Below are 13,046 nucleotides of genomic sequence, written 5' to 3'. Positions count from 1 at the left end.
AACACATAGTGGAAGAGAGGAACAGAGGACAGAGCAATCACATATTAGTAGGGGTGTAGATATTTGACACCAAAAACGATTTGATTCGATTACGATTCTATCAGTTAATTCCCCAAAATATTTGTAATACACAAGTGTGGCTGGGGGAACTGATTCACTCAGCATGAATGGACTATAGGTCAATAATAGGGGTGTAAAATATTTGACCCCACAACGATTCGATTACGATTCTTCAGGCAACGATTAAATGCATCATGAATGCATCTCTTGACCACGTTTCGATGCGATTCGACCTTAGGATCGATGCACTGTTACACCATATTAGACAATGATGTGTCTGTTTCTAAGCTGGCCCCAAGCTTTCAATGCAAATAAAATTATATAAATGTTTTAATAAGGGCGGCCGGCTGGGTGGCGCAGCGGACTAAGTGCTCGTCACCAATGCAAGAGACACCGGTATCGAATCCGGCTGTCAGCGTCATACTGGCTCAATTGGCAGAGTCAGCGGGAGGGAAGCCGGCGGGGTGGTATTCTGGTCGTTGTGAACAGCGACTCCTACAGGTCGGTCAGGGCGCCTGCACAGCGAGGGAGGGAGATGGTGACTGGGTAGTGTGACCTCCCACACGTTACACCTCGCCAATGAGAGTCCGCGCTGGCAGGTGAAAAGAGGTTGCTGGCTGTCTCCTATGTATCGGAGGAAGCATGTGATAGACTTCAGGGCTCCCTAGACCGACCAGTGGGGGGCACATGCAAGCAACGGCCAGGAAGAGGAGGGTGGGAATTGGCATGGCGACTAAATTGGGATGGGAGAAAAACACGGAAACACAGGAGAAAAAGTGGATACAAAAAATATATAATGTTTTAATAAATACACGGTGGGGCTGGAGGGTTGTCATGGTGCCGCTGCTCCCTATATACCACCGTTTAGGGAAAGACCTGCTTATTATCATGTATGTCACGAATCTAATATCAGAATCTAACGGCAGCATTAATGGCGCTGGTGGCCATTAGTCTCGGCGCTGTGGTTCTCCTCGCTCCCCGGCCACTGCAGGATAAGCTACAGCACAACACAACACCACAGGCAGTGTGTTAACCCGTTCACTACCACACTGCAGAAGGTTAGCCTTTCACTACCACACTACAGAAGGTTAGCCCTTTTCACCGCGACAATACATAATGTTAACCCTTTCCCTGCCACACGACAAAGGGTTAACCCTTTTGCAACCACACTGCAGACGGTTAACCCTTTCTTTTTTTTAAACTTTGACCAGTCAACTGGTTCTTTTCGCGTTTATCGCTTTTTCTGGTCAAGTATGACCGACAGAAACAGGTTGAATGGGGGTATAGATGGGGGGAAAGACACTCTGAGAAAGTACGGCGAGTCCGGGAGTCGAACTCGCTACCCCAGATCCGTGACGCGCACGGTTGTCCCCGACGCCGAAATAGCGTTCGAGGTACGCGGTGAGCTACTGGAGCTCCCCATACGGTTAACCCTTTCACTACCACACTACAGCAGGTTAACCCTTGCACTACCACACTACAAATGGTTAACCCTTTCACGACCACACTATAGAGAAGGGTTAACCATTTCACAGCCCCACACTACAGAAGGTTAACCCTTTCACTATCACACTACTACAGACGGTTAACCTTTTCACTATCACACTACATACGGTTAACCCTTTCACAACCACACTACAGACGGTTAACCCTTTTCACTACCGGTTAACCGTCTGTAGTGTGGCAGTGAAAGGGTTAGCTGAGCTTGCAGGGAGCACTGGGGGAACGGATCCCCTATACTATATAGGGCCTATAGGGAGGACCGTAGCTTACGGAGAGCGCGGCACGCTCAGGGCCGGCGCAGGCTGGAGCGATGGTGGAGGGACAGCTGCCTTGCAGGTAGCAGCAGCAGCAGCGGCAGCAGCAGAGCAGTGACACGGACGCCAACACATACCGCCTGTCACAGCTGTCACAGCTCCGCACACGTCTCTCCAGGCCCCCCCCCCCCCCCCCCCCCCCCCGCCCCCAGACACGTCTAGCAGCGCGGCTGCATTCGGTTCCAGTGTAGAGGAGCGAGTGCAGCACCTTGCAGTGTTTACCTCCTGGCTGCAGACGCTCCTCTTACTTAGGAGATTAATCGAAGGCTGCTGCTGCTAGACTTGGCACTACTGGAGTTGACACTAGAGTGTCCTGCCAGAAATCACTTCGCCCCCGTTAATGTAGATGAGACGATTGTGTATCATAATTCACAAGATATATATATATATATAACATATATATACAGATAGACGATTTTCAGTAAATATCAAAGAAGATAAACTGACCTATTACGAACATAAATATGACTCCAAGAGGATAAACTGACCTATTACGAACATAAATATGACTCCAAGAGGATAGACTGACCTATTGGGAACATAAATATGACTCCAAGAGGATAAACTGACCTATTGGGAACATAAATATGACTCCAAGAGGATACACTGACCTATTGGGAACATAAATATGACTCCAAGAGGATAGACTGACCTATTGGGAACATAAATATGACTACAAGAGGATAAACTGACCTATTGGGAACATAAATATGACTCCAAGAGGATACACTGACCTATTGGGAACATAAATATGACTACAAGAGGATAAACTGACCTATTGGGAACATAAATATGACTCTAAAAGGATACACTGACCTATTGGGAACATAAATATGACTCCAAAAGGATACACTGACCTATTGGGAACATAAATATGACTCCAAAAGGATATACATGGCGTCTCTCAGCCGTCTCTCCGAGAAATGTGACATGTGACTTCAACTCATAACTCTCCACTTTTCAGTCATCACTGCACCTCTTACTGTGTGTGCGCGTTTTGTCATATCTTGTCATGAGGAGCCCTATTAGCACAGTATGATGCTGCAATCACATCTCTGCAGGTTGGACTCATCTCTCACACACTCTAACAGACACACACACACTCTAACACACACACACACACACACACACCTTGACGAGCACACGGAACAACTTTCAGTTTGACACTAATGGGTTTAGAAAATTAAGTGTAAAATGGAGTGTTTTCTGTCAGGTCAGAACGAAGCTCCCGCAGCGCTCCTGAATACAGAACAGCTTCTCGCAGAAGCTTGGCTGAAGTCAACGTCTTCTCCAATCTGTCTCTCTGTCCATCTGTCTGTCCATCTGTCTGTCCGTCTCTCTGTCCGTCTGTCTGTCTCTCTGTATGTCTGTCTGTCTCTCTGTCCGTCTCTCTGTCCGTCTGTCTGTCCATCTGTCTGTCTGTCTGTCCATCTGTCTGTCTCTCTGTCCATCTGTCTGTCCATCTGTCTGTCTCTCTGTCCGTCTGTCTGTCTCTCTGTCTCTCTGTCCGTCTGTCTGTCCATCTGTCTGTCCCTCTGTCTGTCTCTCTGTCCGTCTCTCTGTCCGTCTGTCTGTCTGTCAATCTGTTTGTCTCTCTGTCTGTCTCTCTGTCCGTCTGTCTGTCTGTCAATCTGTCTGTCTGTCTGTCTGTCTGTCAATCTGTCTGTATGTCTGTCTGTCTCTCTGTCCGTCTGTCTGTCTGTCTGTCTGTCTGTCTGTCTGTCTGTCTGTCTTCCATATGATTAACTCCAAACCACCCACCCACACACATTCACCCACTCACCCCCCCCCACCTCACCCACACACACACACACACACACACACACACATCCACCCCCCCCCCCCACACTCATCCACACAGACACACACACACATCCACACCCACTCACCCCCCCACACTCACCCACACACACACACACACACACACACACACACACACACACACACACATCCACCCCCGTCACACTCATCCACACAGACACACACACACATCCACACCCACTCACCCCCCCACACTCACCCCCACACACACACACACACACACACACACACATCCACCCCCGTCACACTCATCCATACAGACACACACACAGCGGTTCCCTGATAAGCGGAAGGTTCCTGGTTCGATTCCAGCTCCTCCCCCGCAGTGTGTTGAAGTGTCCTTGAGCAAGACACTTAACCCCTAACTGCCCCCGATGATGAGCAGGTTGGCACCTTGCACGGTTGCGTCAGTGTGGGTGAATGTGAGGCATAAGTTGTAAAGCGCTTTGGATAAAAGCTGTCACAGTATATAAAATAAATGCAGCCTATATTTTCCATCCATTCCATTTACCTCCTGGCACTTTGAAGGTCTAGGTCTCTAGGTCATTAAAGGGAACTCTGGGAATTGTAGTTCTGACCCTGTGTGTGTGTGTCTTCTTCCTGCAGGACTTCCTGACGGACCTGATGATGTCAGAGGTGGACCGCTGTGGGGAGAACGAGCACCTGATCTTCAGGGAGAACACGCTGGCCACCAAGGCCATAGAGGAGTACCTGAAGCTGGTGGGGCAGAAGTACCTACAGGACGCCCTGGGTGAGCAGAGGAAATACTCATTTCCCGAAATATCGATATTTAATTATTCATATTTTTTTTTAATTTGTATAAGGAAGTTGCATTGTTCATTTCAATACCTGTAATAGTACAGTAGTCCACACACACATGTGCATTCAGTTAAATTGGAATATGACTGTAATACAAACAGTTGTCAGGTACATGCAACACAGATTACAGTGTTGACATCTGTCTGCTTGAGAAAATAACATGTTCTGCAATAAAAATGATTGAAGTGAGATGAACAGACTGAACTTTATTTTATTAGATAAAACATGTTGACAGTTTTACTTTGCAGTAAAAAAATATAATGTGATAAAAAAAATATATATAGCAATATTCGTGATATATTGAGTATCGCGATACTATCGTATTGTGGCTCAAGTATTGCGATCGTATCGCGAGGTCTCTGGCAATTCCCACCCCTACCTGCTATATTATCCTATATTATCGTCTCTTATCATGTGATTAGGATTGACTTTACTACTGCAAATACACAGGCTGTCCAAAACATTTAAAAACAGAGTTACACGGTCCTTCGATGCACAGGGTTCACCTATATGATGCGTTTATGTGCGCATGACGCCAGACAAGCGTGACGAAATTAAACAATCAATATCGTGGGAATCGACTTGGCGTTGTTAAATTGCACTCAGAGGGGAGAGACATCCTTCATCCAATCCCGATATTTAAAATATTGATTGCGTTAATTGTAATATCATGCCAGCTGAAAACACAAGGAACAGAAACACTTATTATCTTTGTCAGTTCTGGGTGGCTCCCATAGGGGGCGCGTGTCCTGGGGGGAGGGGGGGGGGGCATCAAAGAGAAGCAGGCTATCCTCAGTCCTCTTCCCCCCACAGGCAGGACAGCTGAAACCCGCCCAATTTTCCACCATTGACTAAAAACACACTTATTTTTTTTTATCCACTTTTTCTCCTCCTGTTTTTCTGTGTTTTTCTCCCATCCCAATTTAGTCGTGCCAATTCCCCCCTCCCCTTCCTGGTCGTTGCTCGCATGTGCCCCCCACTGGTCGGTCTAGGGAGGGTTGATAGATACTATCACATGTCCCCTCCGATACATGCAGAGTCAGCCAGCCACTTCTTTTTTCACCTGCCACCGCGGACTCTCATTGGTGAGGGTGTAACGTGTGGGAGGCTCACACTACCCTCACCATCTCCCTTCCTCGCTGTGCAGGCACCCTGACCGACCTGTAGGAGTCGCTGTTTTACAACGACCAGATTACCACCCACTGGCTTCCCTCCCGCTGACTCTGCCAATTGAGCCAGTATGACTGCCGGCCAAGCCGGAGGCAACGCTGACAGCCGGATTCGATACCAGTGTCTCTTGTGTTGGTGGCGAGCGCTTAGTCCGCTGCGCCACCCAGCCGCCCTCTAAAAACACACTTCTTCAATCAATATCTGAAATTAAGAAAATGAATGAACTATTATGGACATTGCTACTAAGTAATCTACCTTGCCTATTACTACATTCTATGCACATTTTTCATTTAATTTCAAACCTTTATTTCAACTCGAAAGGCAACTGAGGTTCCCCTCATTTACAGTCACGTCGAGTGTACATACAGAAATAAGCAAAAAAAAATGAAGGCATAAAATCACATGTAAAAATACAAAAGAGTAAGGATCACAATCAATTAAAACACGTACAACTTGATTGACAAAGGTTGGAGTAGATCAAGGTTTTAAACTCTGCAACAGAGGAGAGAATCTCAAGCTTTAAGGACTGTTGGAGTTCATTCCATGACCTAGAGGGGCATCGTAGGGGCATCCCATAATATGTCTATACTACTATGCACTCAAGAAAGACTGTAGCAGTGAAGTTCAAGAGCCCCTACTGGACTCTGTATCTGTTACTTATTACCCGTGGTTGTATGTCCATATTCATATTCATATTCTTATTCCCTGTGGTTCTTTGTTTCTCCGTTCATTTGTTTTGCTCATGTGTCAGCAGCGTCTTTGGGTTTTTGAAAAGCGCTTTATAAATAAAATGAATTATTATAATTATTAAGTCACTGACCCTTAGCTGCCAGAGTTGTGCCCCTCCTGCTGACTTGTTGTACAGAAATTGTAAGTGGCTTTGGATAAAAGCGTTCAGCTAAACGACTAAATGACTAAAATGTAGATGTGGAGGTCTGGAGGTCTGGAGGTTCACCCAGGCGCCCGCAGGCCGTGTGAGTGTAGTGGGCGGCGTGTTGGACGATCCATTGACCATCCTTTTTGTTTTTAATTGACGATTCTGCCTCGTTGCTGGTTCAAGAGCGCGGATGATTTGCTATAGAGTGGTTGTTGAAGTAGCTGCGAGGAGAGAGAGAGAGAGACCACTACACTGTGGCTGAGAGAGAGAGAGAGAGAGACCACTACACTGAAGAGAGAGACCACTACACTGTGGCTGAGAGAGAGAGAGACCACTACACTGTGGCTGAGAGAGAGAGACCACTACACTGTGGCTGAGAGAGAGAGAGACCACTACACTGTGGCTGAGAGAGAGAGAGAGAGACCACTACACTGTGGCTGAGAGAGAGAGACCACTACACTGTGGCTGAGAGAGAGAGACCACTACACTGAAGAGAGAGACCACTACACTGTGGCTGAGAGAGAGAGAGAGAGAGAGACCACTACACTGAAGAGAGAGACCACTACACTGTAGCTGAGAGAGAGAGAGAGAGAGACCACTACACTGAAGAGAGAGACCACTACACTGTGGCTGAGAGAGAGAGAGAGACCACTACACTGTAGCTGAGAGAGAGAGACCACTACACTGAAGAGAGAGACCACTACACTGTGGCTGAGAGAGAGAGAGAGACCACTACACTGAAGAGAGAGACCACTACACTGTGGCTGAGAGAGAGAGAGACCACTACACTGTGGCTGAGAGAGAGAGAGAGACCACTACACTGAAGAGAGATACCACTACACTGTAGCTGAGAGAGAGAGAGACCACTACACGGTGGCTGAGAGAGAGAGAGAGACCACTACACTGAAGAGAGATACCACTACACTGTAGCTGAGAGAGAGAGAGACCACTACACTGAAGAGAGAGACCACTACACTGTGGCTGAGAGAGAGAGAGAGAGACCACTACACTGTGGCTGAGAGAGAGAGAGAGACCACTACACTGAAGAGAGATACCACTACACTGTAGCTGAGAGAGAGAGAGACCACTACACTGAAGAGAGAGACCACTACACTGTGGCTGAGAGAGAGAGAGAGACCACTACACTGAAGAGAGAGACCACTACACTGTGGCTGAGAGAGAGAGAGAGACCACTACACTGAAGAGAGAGACCACTACACTGTGGCTGAGAGAGAGAGAGACCACTACACTGTGGCTGAGAGAGAGAGAGAGAGACCACTACACTGAATAGAGAGACCACTACACTGTGGCTGAGAGAGAGAGAGAGACCACTACACTGAAGAGAGAGACCACTACACTGTAGCTGAGAGAGAGAGAGAGACCACTACACTGAAGAGAGAGACCACTACACTGTGGCCGAGAGAGAGAGAGACCACTACACTGTGGCTGAGAGAGAGAGAGAGTCCACTACACTGAAGAGAGAGACCACTCCACTGTGGCTGAGAGAGAGAGAGAGACCACTACACTGTGGCTGAGAGAGAGAGAGAGACCACTACACTGAAGAGAGAGACCACTACACTGTGGCTGAGAGAGAGAGAGAGAGAGACCACTACACTGTGGCTGAGAGAGAGAGAGAGACCACTACACTGAAGAGAGAGACCACTACACTGTGGCTGAGAGAGAGAGAGAGACCACTACACTGTGGCTGAGAGAGAGAGAGAGAGAGAGAGAGAGAGAGAGAGAGAGAGAGAGAGAGAGAGAGAGAGAGAGAGAGACCACTACACTGGGCTGCATAGCGTTCGCCAGCAGAGTAAATACATAAATAAAGAAATGAATAGATGGATCGAAACCAGACCTTATGGACTGTGCTTTGTCTGGACCTGGATGGACAGGTTGTTTAAATGTGTCGGTGAGAAGGAGCTGACCCCTCTGGTAACAGACAGACAGACCAGAGCAGAGCAGGTGTAGAGGTCAGTCAGCAGCCTGCAGTCTGTCTGCACGTCTGTCTGGACTTGTCTTCCTGTCCAGAAGTAGTCTGGGACCTATGGCGAGATGAGGGTTGATTAGGCGTGTGTGTGTGTATGTAGTAAATATGTGTGTGTGTATGTGAATCTGTGTAGTAATGTGTGTGTGTGTGTGTGTGTAACATGTGTTAGTGTGTGTGTGTGTGTGTGTGAAGGTGACTGATGTCTCCCGCTGACTTGGAGACAAGTGGAGCATCAGAACTATCCTCCTTCTCCTCTCCTTCACCCTCTCCTCTCTTCTCTCCTCCTCTCCTCTCCTTCTCACACTCTCACTTTCTTTCCTTCACACTTGACATGATCACACGTGTGTGTGTGTGTGTGTGTGTGTGTGTGTGTGTGTGTGTGTGTGTGTGTGGGAGTGAGAGAGAGAGAGAGAGAGAGAGAGAGTGTGCTGTAGATGGAGACTACTGTGATAGGATTGGTTCAGCTGCAGTTCAAATGGAGGGGAGAGCTTTGGGGTGTGCTGGTTGTGTGTGTGTGTGTGTGTGTGCGCGCTCTACCACTGTGACAGTCCCCCCCATTATGCTCCCTGAAGCGGGGCTTAGCCTGAAGAAGACAAAAGAGAACTAATACTGTTTATATTCCCCCTCAGCTCCTCTTAGTCTACACACACACACACACACACACACACACACACACACACACACACACACACACACACACACATACACACACACACACACACACGCACACACACACACACACACATACACACACACACACACACACACACACACACACACACACACACACACACACACACACACACAGAAAGACACAGAAATAGGTGTGTCTGTCTGTCTCTCAGATCTGTCAGGGATTAACAGCCATTAGGTAATGACGATGATGTCACTGAATGATACGCTGGTGTCACTTACACTCACAAACAACAGTGTCAGAGGTCAGAAGTCAGAGGTCAGCGAGTACTGTTTTTTCCCGAAACACTGCAGGATCTGCTGCAAGGACACAATTGTTGGATTCTGGCAAACCACAATCAGCCACTTATCACCTCTTTATCCGTTGGCTCGGGTAGTTTCCGCGTTGTGTTTATTTCTCCGACGTCTTCTCATACTGGCTGTACATCGTGGTCATTCCCCTCTAATGCAATCCGTAATCATAATAATTTACCACCGTCAGACATGTTACCTTTCTTGGAACACATTGTTTATTACATAAACAGAAGCCTCGTAATCAGATGTTACCCATTTCGTATTGTCCTTGAAAAGTCTTTGAAAGAAACTACATTCATTATTCTAATGATCTCTCCTTTCACCCCGCTGGGTGGCCATCGCAGCCTGGCTGTTATTCCAAAAGCCTGTCGTCGTGGCACTCCTCCATTGTGTGATTCGTTTCTTAGTCTAACTTTACCGGAAGAAACCTCGCGTTATATTATCTTCTCCCTAGCAACGGGGGCCCGCCCCTCTCCTCGTTACTATGTGACGTGTGACGTGCTGTCTTCGACCGCAGCTATTTGACCCAGATCACTATAGCAACCGCTCAATTGTTGATATTATCCCCCCTAGTTCTCTCTCACCAAACCTGCACTTTCAATGCTTATCAAGATGACGAATGACCTTCAAGCCACTCACACCCTGCTCGCCGTGGAGACACACTGCCTGCTGACACACTCTCTCTCTGCCTGTGGTGCTCTCAGATGGCTATAAGCAGTGCTGTCATTATATACATGTTGTTTACATTATATACACTGAAGAACCTCGAGGTCCTTCACAATTCACAACCAATCTAATTCCCACGATAATACTGACTGACTGATCGGTTATTGACTAATATTATTTGTGAGCATTCGAAGAATGGAGTGCATGTTCTGTCACCATAGCAACAACAATCAATAATTGCAAGTAGTTCTTTAGTCCAGGAAAAGGCACCATTTCTTCCTCTCAATCTTCACGCCCACCTTCAGTTCAGTTCAGACTAGTGATGCACCGATGTGAAAATTGTGGCCGATACCGATAACCGATATTTAATATTGCTGTTCTGGCCCGATACCGATATTTACCGATGTCGATATCTCTGTATAGAAAACACTTTTTTATGATAATCAAATAAAGAGCTATTTTCCAAAACGCATTTTTTCTTTTTTTTTACTTTTGTAACTTATTTTCAGAAATGACAGATATTTTGAAACTATTTAAGGCCAAAACATGTAAAAAGAAAAAAAAAATTAATTTTTTTTAATATCGGCCCTATCTTGATATCGGACCGATACGGATGTGTAAAAAAACGGCCATATCGGCGGCTGATATATCGCGCATCACTAGTTCAGACTCTATTGTCCCTCAAGACAACCACAACAACAACAACAACAACAACAACAACCAACAACAACAACAACAACAACAACAAATAACACAACACAAAAATCTTACAGAATCCAACCAGGAAAAATAAAAGGAAAATGAAAATGCATTACTGTTATTTTAAAGGAGGTTAAGTGCATTTAGTGCCCTGGGGATGTTTTAGCCTTTAGCCTGGGGAGCCTATATCTCCTGCCAGAGGGGAGGGGGACAAACTCCTCCAAGAGAGGATGCTCAGAGCTGTCTTAAGATCGTCTGAGCCTTCCGCAGACACTTCAACACTGGCCAACGACTCTGTGCAGTTTAGTAGGACCGGACGTGGGTTGGAGTTTAAACAACTCCACGTGTCACTCTCCAAGTCCCTCCCCCTTCAAGGTCAGGCTGAGGTCAGGCCTCCCGTCTGTCCGGCGTGATTTCAAAACCTAGCCGCATTTCTCGGAGACGCTCTCTGATTGGCCGACGCCTGTTTCTACACTGGTTAAGCTTAGGCACTCTTTCGAAGTTGGTTAAGGTTAGAGTTTGTCTTAGAGCATGGCGATATACCGTTTGCAGGCTGTTTGACGTGGAAATGGGCAAAGACACAGCTCGTCACGCGATTGGGCAAACGCGTCAGTGGCCAATCAGAGAGCGTCAGTCAGTGCCAATCAGAGAACGTCTCCGAGAAATGCGGCTAGGTTTCGCAATCACGCGTCTGTCCGTCTGTCTGCCTGCAGTCTCAGTGATAAGCCTCTCCGGTGATGGTTCTGAATTTACCTGCTCTCCTTATTTAGAAATGTACACAGCAGCGGTTTTATCTACAGGAAGACACACCTCCCCGCCCTCCCTACTCCCCCCCCGCTCTCTCTTTCTGTACAGAGCTAATGTCGGTGGCGTGTGTGTCTACCCACGCCCGCACACGTGCCCATGCCTGTGTGTTTGTGAGAATGCGTATAGTTTAACATTTCTAATCTCACAGTTTTGTGTGTGTGTGTGTGTGTGTGTGTGTGTGTGTGTGTGTGTGTGTGTGTGTGTGTGTGTGTGTGTGTGTGGCCTGGTGAATAAATACATAGCTGTTTTTTTCTTTTTTAGCCGGAGCTCTCATGCCGCTTTAAGCCCCGGCTGTCTGAGTAACTGTAGCGAGGACGTCTCAGCGGATGATTGACTGTCTGTGACCGTCAAGGACACAGCCGACAAGCCTCTCTCTCTGCAGACCACCAGGGACCGTAGACACCCCCATGTGTCTGTCTGTCTGTCTGTCGGCTCAATGACACAGAGCATAATGACCTCTTTATCGCTGCCAAACTAAAGATAGCTTCTCTTACCCGTCGGTAGTGTGATAGTAAAGGGTTAACCTTCTGTAGTGTGGCAGTGAAAGGGTTAACCTGCTGTCGTGTGGCAGTGAAAAGGGTTAACATTCTGTGTATTGTTGTCGCAGTGAAAGGGTTAACAGGCCGGTGGCTCACATTAGTCGATGGCTATGACTATCGTCTCTCTGTTTCACCTGAGCGAGAGGGTGAAGACGAGGGCAGGAGGAGAGGTCGAGGATGATCAGCGTTTAGATGAAGAGGCCCTCTGCTTCACTGATAATCATTGGGCCGTTTCCGCCCGTCTGCAGATTTGACTGAGATGGAAAATAGCCCTACATGGTGTGTGTTATGTGGCGTGTGTGAGTGACCCACAGCCGCGGAGAGGGACGCTTCGGTTCGCTTCACTCACTGCTCTCTGCCCCGTTGAGTCACGCCGTTGTCCGTGGGCAGTGAAGAATGATAATGATGGAACATCCTGTTATGATGTGCGGCGGCGGCGGCGGCTACGACGCTGTCCCGGGCGAACGCCTTCACGATGATGGACGTCGCAGGGGTTGTTTTGAATCGAAGCACCACTGTGGTGCATTAAGGGATAATATCACGGACTGCCCCCTGGTGGTTTAAACAATAACATTCTACTCTATATAGGATGGTGCCGCTTCTTCCCAAACCGACTCCTCCGATTGAGAGGAATGGCATCGCGTCCCTCCTCCCCGACCCGTCCCGTCCCCAAAGCGGCGATAAAACAGATGGATGATTATCGCCGTCGGTTTGTTTGTTTTTAATCGGAAGAAGCAATAGCTTTAGAGACAAATCCGTCATTTCCCCAAAAGTTTGGGAAACTTTCTGGCCGTCAA

The 13,046-nt window shown here is 47.5% G+C and overlaps 1 protein-coding gene across 1 annotated transcript in view; it reads left to right on the top strand.

The window, feature by feature from the left end:
- LOC311236998 (disabled homolog 2-interacting protein-like) overlaps positions 1 to 13,046 on the top strand; it is a 183,195-nt gene that overhangs the window by 120,251 nt on the left and 49,898 nt on the right. The window contains 1 exon segment of the mRNA XM_084324806.1: positions 4,305 to 4,449. Within this exon segment, the coding sequence (XP_084180932.1) occupies positions 4,305 to 4,449 (145 nt within the window).

This window comes from Notolepis coatsorum (genome assembly GCF_963971535.1).
Source record: "Notolepis coatsorum genome assembly, chromosome: 11".
Taxonomy (NCBI): Eukaryota; Metazoa; Chordata; class Actinopteri; order Aulopiformes; family Paralepididae; genus Notolepis; species Notolepis coatsorum.
Note: the sequence above shows the minus strand (reverse complement) of the source record. Positions and strands in the feature narration are given on the sequence as shown.